This window comes from Tachyglossus aculeatus, chromosome 24 (genome assembly GCF_015852505.1).
Source record: "Tachyglossus aculeatus isolate mTacAcu1 chromosome 24, mTacAcu1.pri, whole genome shotgun sequence".
NCBI lineage: Eukaryota > Metazoa > Chordata > Mammalia > Monotremata > Tachyglossidae > Tachyglossus > Tachyglossus aculeatus.
The window spans coordinates 11,536,385-11,560,639 of NC_052089.1; the positions used below are offsets into that span (position 1 = coordinate 11,536,385).

Sequence of the window (24,255 nt, forward strand, 5' to 3'; positions counted from 1 at the left end):
TGGAGATCTATAAGCCACTGGGGAAGGGAGCAGACTACTACTGCAATGACTGATTAAGCATGAAACATTATATCTGATTTGGGGCTAGGAGGGATAAGGCTTTTTCCAATCCCTGCAAAAGAACAGCTGAAGCTTTAAAGCAAATGATTTGTTTAGCAGTCACTATCTTAGCGTGGATTACTGGGTCACCCCCTCCACCCCCTCCCCTCTTCTAAATCCAGCTAGTTGGAACTCAGCCTCAATGGATACTAAATTCACTGAGGTGAGTACAGGCTCTCTGAAACTCTATATCCTTTAATTGACGGTTAACTTACTGTCCTTGCACTGATGCCCAGACATTAAAAACACAATCCCTGCATTCATTCACTGAATTATTGCTCTGGCACTGACTAAAACTGTGAAAGAAAGCAGAGGCAGCAAACTAATCAAAGACTAGAACACACTGAGTCCTTACTTGTGTAGATCACTGTGCTTAGAGCTGGAGAGAATGTAACTGAATTTTCAAGAGCAATCACTTGGTCTTATAACCCCACAAGGCAGAAATTTGTTCTGGTTCTCTTTTCAGTTTGAATGGATAAACTCATCCCTAATACTTTTATTCTGGAGACCGTCTCTCCCATTAAGATAGGTTCCAGAGCTCTTATTACCATTTTCAGTGATATACGTTACTGGAGGAAGATAATGAAAAATATAAAATATTATACTCCATAGAAAGGGAAAGCACTGTTCTTTGTAATACCAGGACCCATCAATTTTGCAACCTAAACAACTCTGCTTTTCTGCTTGTGACTGGGCATCTTTCTCAGAACATACTTAGCAATTTGTATTTTGTCTCTATAGGATATTCTATATTTCCAGGGAGCATCAGCATGCAAAAGATGCTTATGCAACAGGAAAATAAATGCCTACAAGTCTATATGCTCTAAGAAGGAAGAGAATTGGAGTAATATGAACTGACCTGGTGATTGGGACCTAAATAAGGCAAAGAGCTAAATTAACTCAGAAAATTCAGAAGACTTTTTTTAATCTATTAGTACTGCTCAATATAGCCCAGGGAAGAGGCTGACTGACTTAGAAAGAAAACACACTCATCTATAATGGGGAACAAGAAATGAGAAGTTAACTAAGCTACTTGCTAAATCAAAAAACAAAGATCCACCCCAAAAGTCTACCATCACTTGGAGATATTTAACTCCAGGAAAGCTTTCTCTCCAAACCCAAGAGTCCAAAATACTTGAGACACTGTGGGAAAAAATTTCTTGAAAAATGTATCAATAGTATCTGAGAACTACATCTTAGAACTGGACAAATTCCAACTGGGATAAATATACCAGCCTAGGGGCCCTGTCAAATAAGGAGGATGGAAAGGGGATGGAGTGGGAAGAGAAGGACCTGGAGAATGTGCTGGTCATTTCAGGGTGGCCAATAAAGGGTCCAGATAGGACTCTTCCCAGATCCCAACCACTTCCCCAAGATCCTGTAGGTCAACATTTCCCCCAGCCCTTAAATGGACCACAACTACCTGCAGGTTGATGTATTTGCTACATTAATATGGTAGAGGTTTATGTAAATATCACAGATTTAAAAATCTTCTTCAGTTTCTGACCTACGTAACTTTTCACACTATGCTACTTGAGAGATTGCCCGTGGCTGTCAAATCTGCAAAGCCAACAAACCACCCAGCCATGGTTTCTTTCGGCAGCGAATGCTTTCACTACTAAAAACACGGGAGCCAGTGGAGTGCTGGCAGTGCAAATTGTCTGCCCCGCCTCCAGGATTCCCAGGAGGGTTTAGGGGATTTTTTTTTTTTTGGTGGGAGGTGATGGGGGAGAGGGAGGGAGATGTCAAGGTTACAACTACCCTGGAGCCATGAGCTCTCCAAGGTCACCTCTATTGGGATGGGCGAATCCCAGAGTTCCTCCAAGCATCCTGATCTGTTCAGTGGGGGCCACCACCGCCCTTCCCCATCCCCCCTGATGCCACACTGGCCAATAGATGGTCCTTTGGACTGTGGCCTGCTGGAAACTCTGATGCTAGCACACCACAAAAAACTTCTGGTGGCAGGAGGGGTTTGGCACATCAACTGTCAAGGGCTGCCACGTTCCTACTTCAAATGGTTGATCGATCCAGTGCAGGATGAGGTGATCCTAAAATATGGCGATAAACTGACTGCAGACTGTTGCAAAGTGACTAAGCTCTGGAATGCAATCAGTAAAACTGGGATAGGGATAAAACGGCTGCCGGTGAAGCCGAGGGAAGTTCTAGGAAATGACTTCACTTCGTTCAAATTCAAGAAGTTCCATGAGGAACCACATTGTAGACTTGAAAATAATAGATCAAAGTAGTTTGGGAGACTTAAGGGAAGAGGAAGACAAAACACACCCACATATACACACAAACACACCCTACAAGGTTCCAATCATTCCCTCACAACATGACATGGGTTTCATTCAACTGTGCCAGGCCAGAAAATTGCACCCTACTCTCCTCCTTTAAGACAAAGGACAGCTTATTTGCATTTGAATCACCCAGTGGACAGAAGTACTTTCATACACAGTTCTGGAAGTGACAAGATGTGGGAGTTGCTGCCTGGCATGGAATGCAACAACCCCCCAAGGTTGACCACTTCACTGGGTAGTCAGGAAGCCAGACAGACCCCCCCAGTGACCCCAAGCAGTGGGAAGGGTCGCTACTGTTGGGGACAGTGGGGTCCGGCTCTGCCTTTCATCTGGGGATGATTACCACAGAGAGAAATGGGCCCCTGAATTCACTTCCTGGCAGCCTTATGCAGCTGAATTCTGTGCATATTCTGAGATCGACCTCAGGATCCCGTTATTTCCTTTTTGGTTCTCACTGCTGCCATTACCTTACACCATCTCTACCAAACACATATTCCCCCCAGAATAAACTCCACATACTCTCTACAAATGAAGGACTGGCTCCTTGTATTTGTTCACTCATTAGCATTTATTTAGTGCTTACTGATATGTAAAGCACTGTACTAAGAGATACCTCCCTCAGCCCCTTTCTTTGCCTCTTGGTTCTCACTACTGTCATTACCTTCCACCATCTCTACCAAACACACATTCCTCCCAAAATAAACTCCACACACTCCCGCTACAAATGAAGGATTTGTTCCTTTTATTCACCCCTTCCTCAGCCCCACGGCACTTATATACATATCCGTAATTTATTTAATGTCTATCTCCCCTTCTAGACTGTAAGCTCACTGTGGGCAGGTAATGTTTTTACCAACTCTATTGTACTGTACTCTCCCAAGAGCTGAGTACAGTGTTCTGAAAACATATGCTCACTAAATACCTGCCTACCTCTTCTAAAACAGCCCTAAGATGCTGACCCCTATTCCTGGGGCCAGCAGGAGCAGAAGTATGCTTTCCTTCATCCCCAGGATTTTGAGGGGGGTTGGGGGGACCGCATACTCATGGAAATGAGAGTGTTCATATAAAGACATCAGAGAAGTAAAACCTTACTGCTAATTTACAAGGAACTATTACCTTACTAAAATACAAAACTAGGGTCCATTTGTAACCTGACAAGCAGAAAAGGGATTTATGCCATGCCAACTAGGTTTAGTATAAAACGCAAATATCTGAATAAAATGGGCACCCAGGTCTTCATAAATCACTCTGGAAACATTGTCAGACGTCTGGGATTGGAAGATAAAAAGCTTGCTCTAGAGCAGATTTAAACGTTTAGCCACAAAATAAGTCATTTCTATTCTGTAACCCATTGGACTGGAATTAGAAAGCTTTGTCAAATTCAAACCCTCTCTGAGTTTCATCCACACCCAAAAGCAAAGTCTCAATCTAAAACTTAATGTCCCAGTTAATGAGGTTGATAAACACATTCCAACATTACTTTCGAAGAGACGAAGATCCTCTGGATTGTAAAATCCCCGTGGCCAGGGAATTTGTCTACCAACTCTGTTGTATTTCACTCTTCCAAGCGCTTAGGTTAGTGTTCCACGTACTGTAAGCATTCAATAAATACCACTGATGGATTGCTCGGATAGGGTGGAAAAACAATTCTCCTGGGCATTTAAAATCAGGACTATATTTCTGAGGACATAAACACCAATCAATGGTATTTATTGAGCGTTTACTATGTGCTCTGCACATACTAAGTGCTTGGGAGAGTACAATACCATTATTTAAGATTCTAGCAGTGAAAGCTTCAATTCAATTCAGTGTTTAAGGAGTAGCTGGACATTTCTCTATACCTCTCAAAAGCTTTTTTTTAAAATGATCAGCTTAATAGGTGAATGGCTATTATGCAGAAAGTTGTACATCAGACTCAAGATATCATTTTGATAGTCTGGGTCTACAAATGTAAAACTCCAAAATACTCTGGTAAGATAAGATTCCCTTGAATTAAATTACATGGTGGGCAGGAAGCTGTTACATTTACGAGAAGCAGCGTGGCTTAGTGGAAAGAGCCCAGGCTTGGGAGTTGGAGGTCATGGGTTCTAATCCTGGCTCCGCCACTTGTCAGCTGTGTGACTTTGGGCAAGTCACTTCACTTCTCTGTGCCTCAGTTACCTCATCTGTAAAATGGAGATTAAGACTGTGCGCCCCACATGGGACAACCTGATTATCTTGTATTTACCCCAGTGCTTAGAACAGTGTTTTGGCACATAGTAAGTGCTTAAATACCAACATTATTATTAACAAAATTATTCCAGTGATTATAGATTGTTAAAAATGAGACCCACCAGGCCAATGTTTCAGCTACACTCCAGGAGAAAAACAAACAGAACCCTAACTTCCTTCAGTGGAACACAATTTTCACCCTTTCTGCCTATGAATGGTCATTACTTCACCAAGTTTTCGGGTGTCATTTCTTCCCCCAGTTTTCTAGATTTGCTTTGAGTTCCCCTCCCGCCACTCCCTTTTCACAGTAAATATCTTGAGAAGTTCACAGTCATAATTACAATTAGAGTTTCTTCAAATGACATTTTGAATCCTGCCTCCTACATAATCCAAAGATTCTGAAATGTGAATTAAATCCCCTGTGCTGCATTTGCCAAATGCTTCAGCAATTTTTTTGGGGGGATGGCTTATTGTTCTCAAGACCGTAAATCTACTCAACTCTCATTAGCCCTAATAGGAGCTTCTCTAAATCACAGGAGATTTCTCACAATTTTCTGAAAGCTCGTTTAGATTTTTCACTTCCTGCAAAGTGAAACACTGGAAAACAAATCAAAATGAATCCGCCACACTGAATCGTTACAAAATAGCTGTCCGGGGTTTAAAACGGAACGGGTCGCAACGTATCAACCGCAACGGACAATTATACTCAGTTCTGCTGCAACTGACTGTTTCGTTAAAAGTTTCAGGATGCAGGTTGGACAGCATGTGATGGCACGATCGGAAGCCGTTCTGATAATGCTCATCTGAAAACAGCGTGCAAGACGCATTCATTCGTTCAGTCGTATTTATTGAGCGCTTACTGTGTGCAGATCACTGGACTAAGCGCTTGGGAAGTGCAAGTCGGCAACGTATAGAGGCGGTCCCTACCCAACAACGGGCTCCCACTCTAGAAGGGGGAGACAGACAACAAAATAAAACATGTAGACAGGGGTCAAAATCTTCAGAACAAATAGAATTAAAGCTATAATTGCGCAGAGAGTCGGAACAAATGGTTCGCGAGCACGCGTGCGGAAGGCACAGGAAGAGTATCAGCCCCTACATAAGACAACTGGGTGAATATCTTAAAATCCTCACGCTGAAAAGGTGTCCCCAAAGCTCCTGGACACCTGTGGGTCAGAACCCCTTATCTACAGCCTATAGCTGAATGCACACACATTCTCAGAGAAGCAGCGCGGCTCAGTGGAAAGAGCCCGGGCTATGGAGTCGGAGGTCATGGGTTCAAATCCCGGCTCCGCCACTTGTCAGCTGGGTGACTCTGGGCAAGTCACTTCACTTCTCTGGGCCTCAGTGACCTCATCTGTAAAATGGGGGGGAAGTCTGTGAGCCCCCTGTGGGACAACCTGATCACCTTGTAACCTCCCCAGCGCTTAGAACAGTGCTTGGCACATAGTAAGCACTTAACAAATACCATCATCGTTATTATCATTATTATAATTCTCTGGGCCTCAGTTCCCTCTCTGTAAAATGGGGATGAAGCCTGTAAGCCCCCCGTGGGACAACCTGATCACCTTGGAACCTCTCCAACGCTTACAACAGTGCTTGGCACATGGTAAGCGCTTAACAAATACCATCACCGTTATTTTTATTATTCTCGGGGACTCAGTTCCCTCATCTGTAAAACGAGGATGAAGCCTGTGGCCCCGTGGGACAACCTGATCACCTTGTAACCTCCCCAGTGCTTAGAACAGTGCTTGGCATATAGTAAGCGCTTAACCAATACCCTCACCGTTATTATTATTATTCTCTGGGCCTTCAGTTCCCTCATCCGTAAAATGGGGATGAAGACTGCGAACCCCCTGTGGGACAACCTGATCACCTTGTAACCTCCCCAGTGCTTAGCACACAGTAAGCACTTAACAAATACCATCATCATTATTCTTCTTCTTCTCTGGGCCTCAGTTCCCTCATCTGTAAAATGGGGATGAAGACTGTGAGCCCCCCGCGGGACCACCTGCTCACCTCGTAACCTCCCCAGCGCTTAGCACATAGTAAGCGCTTAACCAATACCATCATCATTATTATTATTCTCTAGGCCTCAGTTCTCTCATCTGTAAAATAGGGATGAAGCCTGTGAGCCCCCCGTGGGACAACCTGATCACCTTGTAACCTCCCCAACGCTTGGCACGTAGTAAGCACTTAAATACCATCATCGTTATTATTATTATTCTCTGGGCCTCAGTTCCCTCATCTGTAAAATGGGGATGAAGACTGTGAGCCCCCCGTGGGACAACCTGATCACCTTGTAACCTCCCCAGCGCTTGGCACGTAGTAAGCACTTAAATACCACCATCGTTATTATTATTATTCTCTAGGCCTCAGTTCCCTCATCTGTAAAATGGGGATGAAGACTGTGAGCCCCCCGCGGGGCCACCTGATCACCTTGTAACCTCCCCAGCGCTTAGCACATAGTAAGCACTTAACCAATACCCTCATTGTCATTATTATTAGTCTCTGGGCCTCAGTTCCCTCATCTGTAAAATGGGGATGAAGCCTGTGAGCCCCCCGCGGGACCACCTGATCACCTTGTCACCTCCCCAGCGCTTAGCACATAGTAAGCACTTAACCAATACCCTCATTGTTATTATTATTAGTCTCTGGGCCTCAGTTCCCTCATCTGTAAAATGGGGATGAAGCCTGTGAGCCCCCCGCGGGACCACCTGATCCCCTTGTCACCTCCCCAGCGCTTAGCACATAGTAAACGCTTAACCAATACCCTAGCCTCTGGGCCTCAGTTCTCTCATCTGTAAAATGGGGATGAAGACTGTGAGCCCCCAGTGGGACCACTTGATCACCTTGTCACCTCCCCAGCGCTTAGCACATAGTAAGCGCTTAACCAATACCCTCATCGTTGTTATTATTAGTCTCTGGGTCTCAGTTCCCTCATCTGTAAAATGGGGACGAAGCCTGTGAGCCCCCCATGGGCCAACCTGATCACCTTGTAACCTCCCCAGTGCTTAGCACACAGTAAGCGCTTAACAAATACCATCATCGTTACTATTCTTCTTCTCTGGGCCTCAGTTCCCTCATCTGTAAAATGGGGATGAAGACTGCGAACCCCCTGTGGGACAACCTGATCACCTTGTAACCTCCCCAGTGCTTAGCACACCAGTAAGCACTTAACCAATACCCTCATCGTTATTATTATTAGTCTCTGGGCCTCAGTTCCCTCATCTGTAAAATGGGGATGAAGCCTGAGAGCCCCCCGTGGGACCACCTGATCACCTTGTCACCTCCCCGGCGCTTAGCACATAGTAAGCGCTTAACCAATACCCTCACTGTTACTATTATTAGTCTCTGGGCCTCAGTTGCCTCATCTGTAAAATGGGGATGAAGACTGTGAGCCCCCCGCGGGACCACCTGATCACCTTGTCACCTCCCCAGCGCTTACCACATAGTAAGCACTCAACCAATACCCTCATCGTTATTATTATTAGTCTCTGGGCCTCAGTTCCCTCATCTGTAAAGTGGGGACGAAGCCTGTGAGCCCAGCTGATCCCCTCGTGCTTAAAGCAGTGCTTGGCACGTAGTAAGCGCTTAATAAATGTTGCCAACTCGTCCTTCCCCAGCGCTTAGTCCAGTGCTCTGCACACAGTAGGCGCCCGATAAATACGATTGAATGAATGAATGAATAATCAATGCCATGACGACGATGATGATGCTGACGATGAGGCTGATGAATGGTGGCTTTCCCGGGGGGCCGAGGGAGGCTCGGGCCGCTCCCCCTCACACTCACCAGCTGTCGCCGCTCGGACCCTCCGCCGGCGGCGGCGACAACGACGACAGCAGCGATGGCGGCGGCGGCGCTGAGGAGGAGGACGACGACAACGACAGCGGCGACGACGACGATGGCGCCGCTCCTTCCCCCTCAGCCATCGCTGGGGCCGTCCACGTCACGGGGCCGGAAAGCGCGCCCGCGACGTCGTAAAAAGAGCGCGTGACGTCACGACGCCCGACTACATTTCCCAGCGGGCAGCGCGCGCGCGCGGCGTCGCCACCCCCACCGCCCGCCCGACTACATTTCCCAGCGGGCACCGCGGCGGCCCGCCAAACTACACTTCCCAGCGAGCAACGCGGCGGGCGCCTCGCGTCCGGCCCAGCTGGCGAAGGGGGGCGGGGCCAACGACTCATTCATTCATTCACTCATTCATCATCAATCGTATTTATTGAGCGCTTACTGTGTGCAGAGCACTGTACTAAGCGCTTGGGAAGTACAAATTGGCAACATATAGAGACGGTCCCTACCCAACAGTGGGCTCACAGTCTAAAAGGGGGAGACAGAGAACAAAACCAAACATACTAACAAAACAAATAGAATAGATATATACAAGTAAAATAAATAAATAAATAGAGTAATAAATATCATCATCATCATCAATCGTATTTATTGAGCGCTTACTGTGTGCAGAGCACTGTACTAAGCGCTTGGGAAGTACAAATTGGCAACATATAGAGACGGTCCCTACCCAACAGTGGGCTCACAGTCTAAAAGGGGGAGACAGAGAACAAAACCAAACATACTAACAAAACAAAATAAATAGAATAGATATATACAAGTAAAATAAATAAATAAATAGAGTAATAAATATCATCATCATCATCAATCGTATTTATTGAGCGCTTACTGTGTGCAGAGCACTGTACTAAGCGCTTGGGAAGTACAAATTGGCAACATATAGAGACGGTCCCTACCCAACGGTGGGCTCACAGTCTAAAAGGGGGAGACAGAGAACAAAACCAAACATACTAACAAAACAAAATAAATAGAATAGATATATACAAGTAAAATAAATAAATAAATAGAGTAATAAATATGTACAAACATATATACATATATACAATACATTGATAATCAATCAATCGTATTTATTGAGCGCTTACTGTGTGCAGAGCACTGTACTAAGCGCTCGGGACGTAAAAGTTGGCAACGTATAGAGACAGTCCCTACCCAACAATGGGTTCACAGTCCAAAAGATCAATCAATCGTATTTATTGAGCGCTTACTGTGTGCAGAGCACTGTACTAAGCGCTTGGGAAGTACAAGTTGGCAACATATAGAGACAGTCCCTACCCAACAGTGGGTTCACAGTCTAAAAGATCAATCAATCAATCATATTTATTGAGTGCTTACTGTGTGCAGAGCACTGTACTAAGCGTTTGGGAAGTCCAAGTTGGCAACATATAGAGACGGTCCCTACGCAACAGTGGGCTCACAGTCTAGAAGGGGGAGACAAAGAACAAAACCAAACATACTAACAAAATAAAATAAATAGAATAGATAGGTACAAATTCAATCGGGTTGATTGAGCACTTAGTGCAGTGCAGAGCACTGCACTAAGTGCTTGGGAAGGTGCAAAGGAACTTGGGAGCATTAACACCTTCAAATGGAAGATGATCTAGATTGGGAATTATTTTTCAATCAGAAGAACATCGACAGTATAAAGAGCAAATTCTAGGCCCCTTCTCATACTTTGCCCCCAGTCAAAAGTCCACGGGGGAGTAGGGGTGAACTCTCCACATGGCTTCAGGGGGCTTCTTCCAAATTCATTCATTCAATCGTATTTATTGAGCGCTTACTATGTGCAGAGCACTGTACTAAGCGCTTATGAAAAAGACCCAGCATGCAGCATCCAGTAGCCAGGCCACATATGCTCAGCAATTTTTTTTTTAAATGTCGATACCCAGGATCACTGGGCGCACCTGAAATGATGTCAAACCAAACCGGGAGTTAAAAGAGTAAAGCAGCAAGTATTTAGGCTTACACTGATAGCTTTTGCTTCAACAAGTATGAAAAATGGGCAGCTGAGTAACTCATTCGGAGGTATACACTCTGTAATACATTAGGCCCGACTCGTCTAGTCTATTCAAAATGTCCTTGGATGAGTCCAAGAATCTAAGCCTTTCTAGATATTCGTCCTGCTTTTTGAAAATAAAATTTGTTTATTACCCCCCCGAAAAATTTCTTCTAAGAAAACCTACCGAGACCTACATTTTCATACATGGTCAGCCCCAAAATTAGTTTAGTGATGAGCACAGCCAATTCTATCCTCTCCCATATCTGGCAAGCGAACGGTTGGCTGAGACTTTCACATCTGTTTTCCATTCATTTAAAAATGATAAAGCAGCTTGCCGAGAAGAGCGAGCAACTTCATTTCTCCATTAAGTTACTATTAGTTGTCCTTCCTAAGTGAAGATGGCACTACGGATGGTGCCATCCTCCATGCCAAATCACCCAAACACCTAATCTTTGATGCGTGAAAAATGACTTGAGGAGAGACTTGTACAGTCCGGTCCACACAATCCCTTTCTCGCGGTGCAGAATGCCCCACAGTTTGCTAGGATATAATTAATGCTAAATAAAGGAAGTCATAAAATAGTGCTGGGCCACTCATGATTACTAATATATTTTTACCAAAAGGCTAATTTCTTTACGGCCTATAGCGTTCTGCACAGCTGCTTTAGGCATGCCGCAAATTTATATTAAAGGCATGCAAAATGAAGTGATACAAACTCTAAGCATGGACCAAAAATGAAGCCAAAAAAGCTCTATTCCCCAAATTCCTTCAATGGACAGGGGTTTGAAGATAATTTTCTACAACAAAAATGCTAATCGTGAACGGTAGAACGGTTAAAGTGACAGAGGCAGCAGCCCCTTATACTCTGCAGAATATTAAAACGTTTATTCAGAATACCTCTTCTGAGGCGGGAAGCACTGACTGTCACATTACAAGTCATTAAATACGAGGAATAAATACAAACAAAAATCTGAAGTTCTAGAGCTGAGGAGGTGGGATGAAGGGTGAGACTGGACCCTTCATTACAATGTAACTGTACACCCAATACTTAATTTGGATATTTCATCCTAGCAGATCTGACCTCTACTCTCCCACCTGCTCCTGCTATTTATATTCTTTTGATCTCACCTTCCCCTTTTAGCTCCTTATGGGCAAGGAACACGTTTTGCCTCCATTGTGCTTGCCAGAGCGCTTCAAAAAGTGAGCTGCATTCAGTAGACCCTCATTAAATACCACTTCTCTCATAACACAGGAGCTGTGTTCTTGTAGAATCCCTTGCAGGGGAAAATGTGTGTCGCACAACTGATGTTGATGTTCAACATCAAGCGCGTGTCACGACTGTTTCTTCTGACACTGCGCTGCACGGAACTCAAATAGGCTTGTGTTGTTCTAAGAACGCCGCCGGCGCCTTCTAGCTAGAACATGGAAGTTAAAACTCATATTCTAGCAGAAAAGAATATCTTCTCCTAGTTCTTTCCATTTCTACATGGTTTCGAAAAAGGATATCCAAACCCTGGATCCACCAGACGTGAGCGTATCTTTCAGCTGTCTCTGCTTTCCTTGAATCACTTGAGGTATTCTTGAAATGGTTTCAAAACCACTGATATTCTGAAGTCCTGCAGGGGGGAAAAAACCTTCACTTCTCTAGTTTTTGTATTATTCTTTCCCTTGCTAAAAAGACTTCTTTCCGATGTAAAATGCGCTTTAGTCTTCTCTGTAGACGGTCTTCATCGACCTCTTGTTCATTATCGGCTGACAGAGAAGCTTCTGCCCTCTCCTTTAGGGCCAACAAATGGCTTATTTGAGCTTTCGTATTATTCAAGCATACCTAGGGAAGAAAAACACACCGCGGCATTAAGGCAGGTAACAGAGAAGGATGGATTAAAGTTTGGCTTACCCTGTCTTCTGAGATGCAAGAATCTGATCAAAACATCTGGAGCCACCCCTGCTGAAGTGCTCATTTCTTGAGCTCTTACTGTGTTCAGGGCACACACTAGGGAGAGTGCCCCAGAATTAACAGACAAAATCCCTGACCTCAAGGGGCTCACCGACTAAAATGAATTACGGGTAGGGTAAGCAAGAGACAGTAAGGATATGTACATTAGTGGCGTGGGGAGTAGGGAGAGCAGGGCTCCCCTAGGGAAGGAAAATAAGGCGGGGGAGATGAGAGATCAGTTAGGGAAGGCTTCCTGGAGGAGCAGGCTGTGAGCCCGCTGTTGGGTAGGGACCATCTCTATATGTTGCCAACTTGTAATAATAATAATAATGATAGCATTTATTAAGCACTTACTGTGTGCAAAGCACTGTTCTAAGCGCTGGGGAGGTAACAAGGTTATCAGGTTGTCCCACGGGGGACTCACAATCTTAATCCCATTTTACAGATGAGGGAACTGGGGCACAGAGAAGTGAAGTGACTTGCCCAAAGTCACACAGCTGACAATTGGCGGAGCGGGATTCGAACCCACGACCTCTGACTCCAAAGCCCGGGCTCTTTCCACTGAGCCACGCTGCTTCTCCTAGCCTCGCTGCTTATTATTATATTATTAGAGGAATCAAGCGCAGCTGGATTGTTGTGGGAGATGAGTGAAATAGGAAGTGGGGAGAGAGTGCTCCTGAATTCTAACAGGAATTACAGCCCTTTCATTGCAAAGTTTCCTCTGGCTTAAGCCTCTCCCGTCAATCAATCAATCAATCAACCGTATTTATTGAGCACTTACTGTGTGCAGAGCACTGTACTAAGCGCTTGGGAAGTACAAGTTGGAAACATATAGAGACAGTCCCTACCACCCTCTGGGAAGTACTTGATAGAGGGATTAAATCCACTAGAATTTAGCATTAAATGATTATGTCTAATTAGCCTAGATAATGCAGACATATTAACAGTGTGCTTTTCTGCAGACTAGATAACTAAGTACAGTATTTACTTATAGTAGGTACGCACGAAAAACATCAAATTTCAAAATACTACTTTAATGGGGAAGCAGCATGGCTCTGTGGAAAGAGCCCGGGCTTGGGAGTCAGAGGCCATGGGTTCTAATCCCGACTCCGCCACTTGTCAGCTGTGTGACTTTGGGCAAGTCACTTCGCTTCTCTGTGCCTCAGTTCCCTCATCTGTAAAATGGGGATTAAGACGGTGAGCCCCACGGGGACAACCTGATCACCTTGTATCCTCCCCAGCGCTTAGAACAGCGCCTTGCACATAGTAAGTGCTTAACAAATGCCATTATTAATTAATTTAATGGTACATGCTTGCATTTCTATTTGCTCAAGTAACATATTTGTTGTGCTTTTCAATATAATTATCTCATCTTAGTCAATTTTTTTGGAGCCGGGCTGTACAGAGTAATGCATTTTATATCATTTCCTAGGGGAAAATATACCTTGTTTCAGTGCTTTAGCCTAACACCCTATTTCCATGGAATCAACTAGGAGAGCAAACTGGGGTTCAGCAGTGTTGATGTCCTTCTTCTCAAATGGGCTCATATAGGCCTTCTCATACCGCTCAGCGGAAAGAATTCCACGATGGGCTTGAAAAGGATTCAGCTAAACTTCGCGGGAGCTGGAGTCCAGCAAGGGAAACTTAATGGAGACCTACGTCAATTCCAGTATCCAGCCTTTGCCCACCACTGAACTAATGTAGAGCTCAGTTCTGAGTGATGACCTATATATACTGTGCACACAAATAGCAGTTTCATCACCCTGCACTTTTAAAATTATCAACCTGAAAAATCTGATTGGGACAAAAAAGACAAAACAAAAACCTTAGCTTTTTTGATTAAGTATCCTGCTTACCTGGCGGCAGGCACGAATGGGTTTAAAAGCCTGCTCTGTCATTAGTTGTTCTTGAAATAAGCACGAATCAGAGCTGTGCTCCTCTACTTCACCAAAATGGAAAAAGAAACAGAGTACACGACAATCTTGACAAACCTGTACTGTCTTTACTTGGCTTTGAACTTCTTCTACTTTACGTTTAAGATCATCCACCTCTTCCTAAAAAGAAAAACAAAAGTTCTGTAGACCGACCAAGATTCTAAATATCGCCAACCTGAAGTTTAGAAACCACTACTTTCTGACATTTGGTAAAATCAGACATCACTTTAAGTACTCCTCCTTGATTAGAATAGGGCCTGGTCTTTTATGAAAAGCAGTTGCCGAGGAAAGAAGTTCAGAGTCCAGGGGAACTGCCCACCCTGTTTTTGCATTTTGTAATAGATAGCAATTTGGAGCTAGCTGTCCCCTAAGAGGATTTATTTTTCCATGACTGTATTTCTCACAATGAGGCCCTGGATCCCCAGTGATACTGAAGTTGGGTCGTTACTAAGGACACTAATTGGGACCAAACAGTGTTATTTGGAAAGGTTTCCTCACTTGTAAATGAAAATTCACTTTGACTTTAGAGGCATTAGGACCAAAAAGTGCCTTCAGAAGCCCAAGACAAGCACATCCAAGTGGAATGATTTGAAGGAAAGCATAGGGACCATTAAGATTTTGGTTTTTAATGGTATTTGTTAGTGCTTACTCAGAACCAGGCAATGTATTAAGCACTGGGGTAGATACAAATCTAGATTTCAAATCCCCGCTCGCATTCGCTTGGGGCTCGCATTCTTCAACCCCATTTTACAGACGAGGGAACTGAGGCACAGAGAAGTGAAGTGACTTGCCCAAGGTCACACAACAGACAAGCGGTGGAGCTTCCAGGTCCAAATCCTTCTGATTCCCAGGCCCGTGCTGACCGTGATCTGCTCGAGAGGGTGGCTTGGGCTGCAAGAGGGCCCAAATCCAAATAATTTTGCATTTTGGATAGAGTGCGTGACCTTGGACAAGCCATTTCCCTTCTCCAAGCCTCAGTTACCTCATCTGTAAAACGGGGAGTAAGACTGTGAACCCCATATGGGACATGGTCTGTCCAATCTTGTATCTATTCCAGCACTTAGTAACGTGTCTAGGATATAGTAAGCAAGACTGTGAGCCCGTTGTTGGGTAGGGGCTGTCTCTATATGTTGCTGACTTGTACTTTCCAAGCACTTAGTATGGTGCTCTGCACACAGTAAGCGCTCAATAAATACGATTGAATGAATAAATATACCATAAAAAGGAGCGAGATGACAGAATTTGGGAAGGTTCTTCTGGACAAAAAGTGAGGTGGTGTTGAAAGGAACTGGAGTTCCTTTAGACTGTTCCTTTAGACTTTTAGACTGTGAGCCCACTGTTGGGTAGGGACTGTCTCTATATGTTGCCAACTTGTACTTCCCAAGCGCTTAGTACAGTGCTCTGCACACAGTAAGTGCTCAATAAATACAACTGATTGATTGATTGTGCACAACAGACGTGGTAGCTCTTTGAGGGCTAAAAAATCAATCCATTAGCATCATTCCTTGAGCACCCACTGTGTGCGGAGCACCGTACTCGGCCCTTGGGAAAGGACAATACAACCAAGTTGGTAGACGTGATCCCTACTCACAAGGAGCTTACGGTCTAGAGGAATGCCAGTTTCCCTTAATGTGGGATTGTTCAAGAATGAAAATGCACATTACATGCCTACTGTGTACGCTATGGAAGCAAAGGAGGAAATGGTCTCCTTAGGGGATCGGGGAAATGTTCTACAGTTTTTTGAGCTGGATTCTCAGTTTACTCATCCCTGTGTTTGGATGAGACTTGAGAGCTTCCGACAAGGCTGGAAAGGGTGAAGAGATTTCCAAGAAGAGCTGAAATGACTTAAAATTGAATCTGACCTATTAGCTCTTTATAAATCTGCTCCTCCCCAGCCGCGGCCCAAGCCAACTCAAACTGAAAATCAGTCAACTGTATTTATTGAGTGCTTACTGTGTGCAGAGCACTGTACTAAGCACTTGAAACTCATCGATATGCACCCAAATGAACTTACTTGTGCTTGCTGTAACTGGATTTCGGCCTTCTCAATCTGCTGTTGGCAAATTTCTCTTTCCAACCTAAGGGGGAAAGAAAATAACTCTCTCACACATCGTTCGGGTGGATTTTACAAGCATATCTTTGGGACTTGTCTATAAAATTTCTTAGCTCTGCAGGCTAATTAACTATTTAAACATTACTAGAGATATACCTACAAAAATGCTTAATGATGTACTGTAATTTTCTTATCGAAACCAACACAGGTTGTCAAGGAGCTAGGAGAGTAATCATTATTATTATTACTTTGGTGTTTGGAGAACATTATTTGCAAAGGTTTTAATGGGTCCATCAAAACCTAAGAATCATATAATCTGGGACTACTCTGAACCCTCCCTCTACAAAATATTACACACCCTACAAGAAGATAGTTATAATTCTATTTCACACAGCCATAATTCTATTTCACATAGCTATGATTCTATTTATTCATATAGCTATAATTCTATTTATTCTAATGGTTTTGACAACTGTCTACATGTTTTGTTTTGTTGTCTGTCTCCCCCTTCTAGACTGTGAGCCCGTTGTTGGGTAGGGACCGTCTCTATATGTTGCCGACTTGTACATCCCAAGGGATTATTACAGTGCTCTGCACACAATAAGTGCTCAATAAATATGATCAAATGAACGAATGAAAATATAGACAGCACACCATTATTGCTATTTGTGGAGAGTCCAAGAAACCCTCCTTCAACAAAATATTACATACCCTATGAGAAGATAGACAGCACATCACCATTATTGCTACTTACAGAGAGTCCAAGAAACCCTCCCTCAACAAAATATTACACACCTTACAAGAAGAGAGACAGCACATCACCATTATTACTACTTGTGGAGAGCCCAAGAATTTTCCCCATTCATAATAAAATAGACTAGAGTTTATGTTTATTAAATTGAACTGATATTTATAGTGCCCAGCCAGTAGGTTTCCTGATTCATCTCTATGAATTCTATATTTTAAGAATATTATAAAGACTTCTAGAGAACCAGCTTGGCCTGGTGGATAAAGCACAGGCCTGAGAGCCAGAGAACCTGAGTTTTAATCCCAGCTCCACCCCTAGCCTGCTGTGTGACCTTGGATATGTCCCTTAACTTCTCTGTGCCTCAGTTTCCTCAACTGCAAAAATGGAGACTCAATAGCTGTTCTCCTTCCTACTTGAGTTTTAGCCCCACGTGGGACAGGAACTGTTTCCGGCCTGATTAACTTGTATCTACCCCAGTGCTTGACACATAGTAAGCATTTAACAAATACCGTTTTTTATTAAAAAAAGGATTGCAAGGAACCAACCTGCCTGTACTGGACTAGGCTCTAATAAAACCTCCTTCATGTTAAGTTCTTTGGTGTCTGTTTCCAGCACAGTAACATTGCTCGTGAGACCCTAGATCCTTAGAGGTAGAAGAACCTCGTTGTGGGTAGGGAATGTGTGTGTTCATTGTTCTGTTGTACTCTCCCAAGTGCTTAGTACAGTCCTCTGCACCCAGTAAGTGCTCAATAAATACAACTGAATGAATGAATAGGCAAGATTTTCCCACCTGATTTTCTCCCGGTGCGGCTGAGAGCGGCCCAGCGAGGAGGACGGTTTTCTCCTCAGTTGGTTCCGGGCCTGACGCTGATCTTGGAGTTGAGCCGTTGGCTCCTCCTGGAAGTGCTGTAGGACCACTGGATCCAGCTGCTCCAGGACGGCCCGTGCTGCTAACTTGTCTACCGAGGCAGGGTTCGTTTTCTTGGCCAGGAAAGCTCTTCCGAGCTGGACTGCCCTCTCGTAAGGTATTTTCTGAAATTCACCACTGTCAGGGCCAGAGCAGCCTCCACTTTGGCACTAGATAGGACCTCGGCCACCCCTGGCTCACTCGTCTGAGATGGCGGCCCTGAGCTCTGCCCTGGCAGGTAGCGGGCCCTAAACTTCACCCTGAAAGACTCAACTCCTCCCATCCCTTCCCCTGCCCCTCTAAGTATGTGAGCAAGAGGAAAGGGGCAGAGGCTTCAACTAGCTCCCCTCAACCCCCACGCACCGAACGATCCAGCACGTGAATGGGGATGTTGCACATATCTCAGGTGGGCTCAAAGGGACCGGAGCTGAATTGCCTTTCAGAAGGAAGGTCGGTGCAAAAGAAATCATGGGGTTGTGAATGGGGGAAGACTAATTTGGAAGTTACGTGTTATAAAATTTTATGAGAGAATACTCCAAAACAGAGAGGGCCAGAGGGAGGGGAAAAAACAGTGAGTAAGATGGGAATATCCTCCTGTAACTCTGAAAAAAATGGGCATTTCTGTTTCTTTAGAAACAGAAAAGAGTTTCAGAATGTTGACTACCAGTGCTTAAATGCACCTTTTCAGAGATCTCAACACCTATTTTTCCCTAAGCAACAAACAAAAACTCCTCTCCCAACTATGAGTCAAACAGAAAACTCATCACAGTCTTGAACTATTAACGCACTTGATCATGGAGTTCAACATTTTGCTAATGCTTTGTCCATGACAAAATGAAGATTTTTTTTTTGCCAAAAGAGGGCGAGGGGATGGGGGACAGAAACATAGAGAATGGAGAAGGATAAAGTGCATTAAAACTGCAATGGTCCAAAATGGAAAGAAACTAACCATTTGCAGAAATCACGTCAGACCAGCAAAATTAATTAGTTACCATGTTTTGAATTTCCCGTTGAATTTTCTCCTTTTGCTCAACAAGAAGATCTTTTCTTTGACTCATTGCATTCGCCTTCTTTTGTAATTGTAAATATTTGGCCTATAAAAGAAGAGGGCTTAATTTAGTCCAACCTAAAATATTCCTTATCTTGAAGGACTACGCTCAGCATAAAGTTCTTCATATCTAGAAAATGAGATAGAAAAGACAAGGACGTCTCCCCAAATGGTGATTTGAAAATCACTATCATCAGCATCGTCAACCTGTACCTGTGGCTACAACAAAGCAAAACAGATCAATCCTCCTAGCAACTAGCAATTGATAGCATTTGTCCGCTGAAGTTCTAGATCTGCAGGGTCACACGCTGAAAGCAGAAAGGGAAAAGGGGAAAGAGGTAATATGGAGTGAAGACATGAAAGACAAGAGAAAGGGTGATGCCCTTGGCCTATAAACGTCTCAGAGGCAGGGATTGCATCTTTGATTTCTTTCATATGTTCCCCCAAAAGCAGCCTGGACCAGTAGAAAGAACACGGGCCTAGAAGTCCGAGAACCTGGGTTGTAATCACGGCTCTGTCACTTGTCTGCAGTGTGACCTAGGGCAAGTCACTTCTCTGTACCTCAGTCTCTTCACCTCTAAAATGGGGATTCAATACTAGTTCTCCCTCCTACTTAGACTGGAAGCCCTATGTGGGAAAGGCACTGCCCAATCTGATTTACTTGTATCTACCCAGTGCTTAGAACAGTGCTTGTAACATAGTAAGTACTTAACAAATACCATAATTATTATTAATCTAGTTCAATAATGCTGCTAATGATGATCACTAGGGAGACACCAGCAGGGCCACGTGCGAGAGAAAACAGGATGGGGTTGAGAGGGAGAGAAGAGAAGGAAGTTGAGGGAATCATCATGGAAATGAAGGACAACCCAAAGGGGACACCAGGGCACAGTGACCTGGAGGGGTGAAAGAACCACCACCTTGGGGTGACAGGTAACGCTTAGTACAGTGTTTGGCACATAGGAAGCGCTTACCAAAAAGCATAATTCTAATTATTTGACTTAGGAGACGGCTGGGAGGCAGGGATTTTCCCCCTCCCATCACAAATGTCACAAGCAGTTTAACGTTAAATAATGAGTTCCTAAGCACAGTACAGTGCCCATCCTGACATGCGATATGTTAGCCAACACCTAGGTTCTTGACTATCCAGTAGTTCATTCAATCGTAATTATTGAGCGCTTAATGTGTGCAGAGCACTGTACTAAGTGGTTGGGAGAATACAGAACAACATTACAGCTCCTTAAATCTTGAGGATAATGTTCACACCCCAAAGAGAGGCAGCGTGGCCTAATGGATAATGCACAGGCCTGAGAGTCAGAAGGACCTGGGTTCTCATCCTGGCACCGCCACTTAATAATAATAATAATGATGGCATTTATTAAGTGCTTACGATGTGCAAAGCACTGTTCTAAGCGCTGGGGAGGTTACAAGGTGATCAAGTTGTCCCATGCGGGGCTCACAGTCTTAATCCCCATTTTACAGATGAGGGAACTAAAACCCAGAGAAGTCAAGTGACTTGCCCAAAGTCACACAGCTGACAATTGGCGGAGCCGGGATTTGAACCCATGACCTCTGACTCCAAAGCCCGTGCTCTTTCTACTGAGCCACGCACTTGTTTGCTGTGTGACCTTGGGCAAGTCACTTGACTTCTCTAGGCCTCAGTCCCCTCATCTGTAAAATGGGGATTAAGACTGTGAGCCCCTTGTGGGACAGGGACTGTGTCCAACCTGATTAGCCCGTATCTAATAATAATGTTGGCATTTGTTAAGCGCTTACTATGTGCAAAGCACGGTTCTAAGCGCTGGGGGGGATACAAGGTGATTAAGTTGTCCCACGTGGGGATCACAGTCTTAATCCCCGTTTTACAGATGAGGTAACTGAGGCTCAGAGAAGTTAAGTGACTTGCCCACGGTCACACAGCAGACATGTGGCGGAGCCGGAATTCGAACCCATGACCTCTAACTTCAAAGCCCGTGCTCTTTCTTCCGAGGCATGCTGCTTCTCGGTGCTTAGTATGTGCCTGGCACATAGTAAGCGCTTAACAAATACTATTAAAAACGCCCCAAAACCAGTCCTACCACTTCCAGGTTACCGAACTCTGGTTGTTCTTGGGTGTGAGGGAGAGGTAAAGAGGAAAGAGCAAGGGGCTTTACAGAGAGTGAAGAATGGATTTACCTTACCTTTAATGTCTCAGCCTCTTTCTGATTTTTCAGTCGTTTAAGAAACGTCACATCTTCGACATGTGGCTGGTAATCTTGCATCTTGCCAAGAATCCCAGAGACATTCACGTCACCCAATCCTGGAGATAAAAGGTAGCTTTTGAAAAGTAGCAACATTAAAATAATGATAATGTTGGTATTTGTTAAGCGCTTACTACGTGCCAAGCACTGTTCTAAGCGCTGGGGAGGATACAAGGTAATCAAGGTTGTCCCAGGCGGGGCTCACAGTCTTAATCCCCATTTTACAGATGAGGAAACAGAGGCACAGAGAAGTCAAGTGACTTGTCCAAAGTCACACAGCTGACAGACGCCAAATGTCTTTCTACGTCAAGTTGGCCATCAACTGATTGGAGGTGGCATCCTTTAAGGCAAACGGGTGGGCCTCGGGCCTGAGTCCCGGAGTGTAAGGGGAGAGTGGGAGGGCGGTCAGGGGTGCAGAGCACATTGCGCAGTGAATGTGCAGCCTTTGCCTACATTAGTTAGCTAACAGGTAGAACCAGAACTAGAATGATGGGGTAGAACAGTGGGGATGGGACTAAAATACACACGGCCGCCTTGAAGGAGGAAGGTATGCTGAGGGGAGGGGAGAAGGGAAGGAAAAATCAGAAGTGAAGGAAGATTAATCAACCACTGGTATTTACGGAGTGCTGTGTGCAGAACGCAATATTAAGCACTTGGGCGATGTGAATCATCCCTCAGATACAACGGGGGTTGTTTATACAGTGGGAGCTCACCTCCTCCAAGAGGCCTTCCCAGACTGAGCCCCCTTTTCCCTCTCCTCCTCCCCATCCCCACCGCCCTACCTCCTTCCCCTCCCCACAGCACCTGTATATATGTTTGTACAGATTTATTACTCTATTTATTTTACTTGTACATATTTACTATTCTATTCATTTTGTTAATGATGTGCATCTAGCTTTACTATATTACTATTTACTATTTATTTACTATTCTATTGATTTTGTTAATGATGTGCATCTAGCTTTATTTTTATTTATTCTGGTGACTTGACACCTGTCCACATGTTTTGTTTTGTTGTCTGTCTCCCCCTTTTAGACTGTGAGCCCACTGTTGGGTAGGGACTGTCTCTATGTGTTGCCAACTTGTACTTCCCAAGCGCTTAGTACAGTGCTCTGCACACAGTAAGCGTTCAATAAATACGATTGATGATGATGATCTAGCTTTACTATATTACTATTTACTATTTTTACTATTTACTGTTTATTTACTATTCTATTTATTTTGTTAATGATGTGCATCTAGCTTTATTTTTACTTATTCTGGTGACTTGACACCTGTCCACATGTTTTGTTTTGTTGTCTGTCTCCCCCCTCTAGATTGTGAGCCGGTTGTTGGGTAGGGACCGTCTCTATATGTTGCCAACCTGTGCTTCCCAAGCGCTTAGTACAGTGCTCTGCACAAAGTGCTCAATAAATACGACTGAATAAATGAATGAAAGGGAGATGCAGTAGTATCAGTCATTTACCCCCTTTTAGACTGTGAGCCCACTGTTGGGTAGGGACTGTCTCTATATGTTGCCAACTTGTACTTCCCAAGCGCTTAGTACAGTGCTCTGCACACAGTAAGCGCTCAATAAATACGATTGATTGATTTACCCACTGCGTCTCTTCCCCTAAATCCAGTTGGGCTCACTGCTGCCTGCTGCTTCTCTTGGGGGTAATACAAAGGTACAGCAAATATGGCCCAGGCACAGGGACAGAGACTGAGGTAGACTCCGTTCGAACTTCCTGCAGAGGCTGTTGGGACTGCCATGAGCTGCTCTGGAAATCAGCCTCAGCTTTTTTTTATGGCATTTATTAATAATAATAATAGTGATAGCATTTATTAAGTGCTTACTATGTGCAAAGCACTGTTCTAAGCGCTGGGGAGGTTACAAGGTGATCAGGTTGTCCCACGGGAGGCTCACAGTCTTCATCCCCATTTTCCAGGTGAGGTCACTGAGGCCCAGAGAAGTTAAGTGACTTGCCCGAAGTCACACAGCAGGCAATTGGCAGAGGCTGGATTTGAACCCGTGACCTCTGACTCCAAAGCCCGTGCTCTTCCAATGAGCCATGGATTTATTAGGCACTTACTATGTGCCAGGCACTGTATTACACGCTGGAGTAAATACAAGCTAACCAAGTTGGACAAAGTCCCTGTCCCACATAGTGCTCACAGTCTTCATCTCCATTTTACAGATGTAGTCACTGTGGCCCAGAGAAGTTAAGTGACTTGCCCAAGGTTACACAGAAAACAAGTGGCAGAGTCAGGATTTGAACCCAAGCCCATGGGAGTCTGTACAAAAGGCCACACTTTTTTTCAGCTTTAGTGGAAAGCTTATCATCTTAAACTACAACTGGGTAGCACTGTTTTCCAACTTGGCTGGAGTTGACCAGTCTAGGTACCGAAATACTTGCCATGGAAAGTCATCTCGCTTAATCTTTTCTTTGTAGAGGAAGCGGTGCTATGTTCAAGTTTCAGGAGGCGACTCGGACATTCACGTCCCTCTTTTCGTCTTTCCTGAGAAGATAGAAGGTAATTTCATATTGGGAATGGGCTCTTCCACAATTTCTGCGGGGCAGGAAGGGATCGATAGGAACACGTAACCACTGATGTGGGAATTCACTTCCCTCTTTTCGTCTTTCCTGAGAAGATAGAAGGTAATTTCATATTGGGACTGGACTCTTCCATGATTTCTGCGGGGTAGGAAGGGATCGATAAGAACACGTAACCACTGATGCGGACATTCATTTCCCTCTTTTCGTCCTTCCTGAGAAGATCGAAGGTAATTTCATATTGGGACTGGACTCTTCCATGATTTCTGTGGGGTAGGAATGGATCGATAGGAAAACGTAACTACTGATGTGGACATTCGCTTCCCTCTTTTTGTCTTTCCTGAGAAAATAGAAGGTAATTTCATATTGGGACTGGACTCTTCCGTGATTTCT

At 44.4% G+C, this 24,255-nt stretch overlaps 2 protein-coding genes across 2 annotated transcripts in view; both read right to left on the reverse strand.

The window, feature by feature from the left end:
• TBC1D23 (TBC1 domain family member 23) overlaps nucleotides 1-11,133 on the reverse strand; it is a 48,220-nt gene extending 37,087 nt beyond the window's left edge. The window contains exons 1-3 of the mRNA XM_038766154.1: nucleotides 11,080-11,133; nucleotides 10,647-10,725; nucleotides 8,404-8,767 (exon numbers count right to left, since the gene is read on the reverse strand). Coding sequence (XP_038622082.1) covers nucleotides 8,404-8,767; nucleotides 10,647-10,725; nucleotides 11,080-11,133 — 497 coding nt within the window. The remainder of the gene's footprint in view (nucleotides 1-8,403; nucleotides 8,768-10,646; nucleotides 10,726-11,079) is intronic.
• Nucleotides 11,134-11,278: 145 nt separating this feature from the next.
• LOC119945243 (mitotic spindle assembly checkpoint protein MAD1-like) overlaps nucleotides 11,279-24,255 on the reverse strand; it is a 40,382-nt gene continuing 27,405 nt past the window's right edge. Inside the window, exons 6-12 of the mRNA XM_038766337.1 lie at nucleotides 23,725-23,827; nucleotides 21,269-21,387; nucleotides 19,033-19,134; nucleotides 17,924-18,165; nucleotides 16,347-16,410; nucleotides 14,390-14,452; nucleotides 11,279-12,290 (exon numbers count right to left, since the gene is read on the reverse strand). Coding sequence (XP_038622265.1) covers nucleotides 12,099-12,290; nucleotides 14,390-14,452; nucleotides 16,347-16,410; nucleotides 17,924-18,165; nucleotides 19,033-19,134; nucleotides 21,269-21,387; nucleotides 23,725-23,827 — 885 coding nt within the window. The 3' untranslated portion in view covers nucleotides 11,279-12,098. The remainder of the gene's footprint in view (nucleotides 12,291-14,389; nucleotides 14,453-16,346; nucleotides 16,411-17,923; nucleotides 18,166-19,032; nucleotides 19,135-21,268; nucleotides 21,388-23,724; nucleotides 23,828-24,255) is intronic.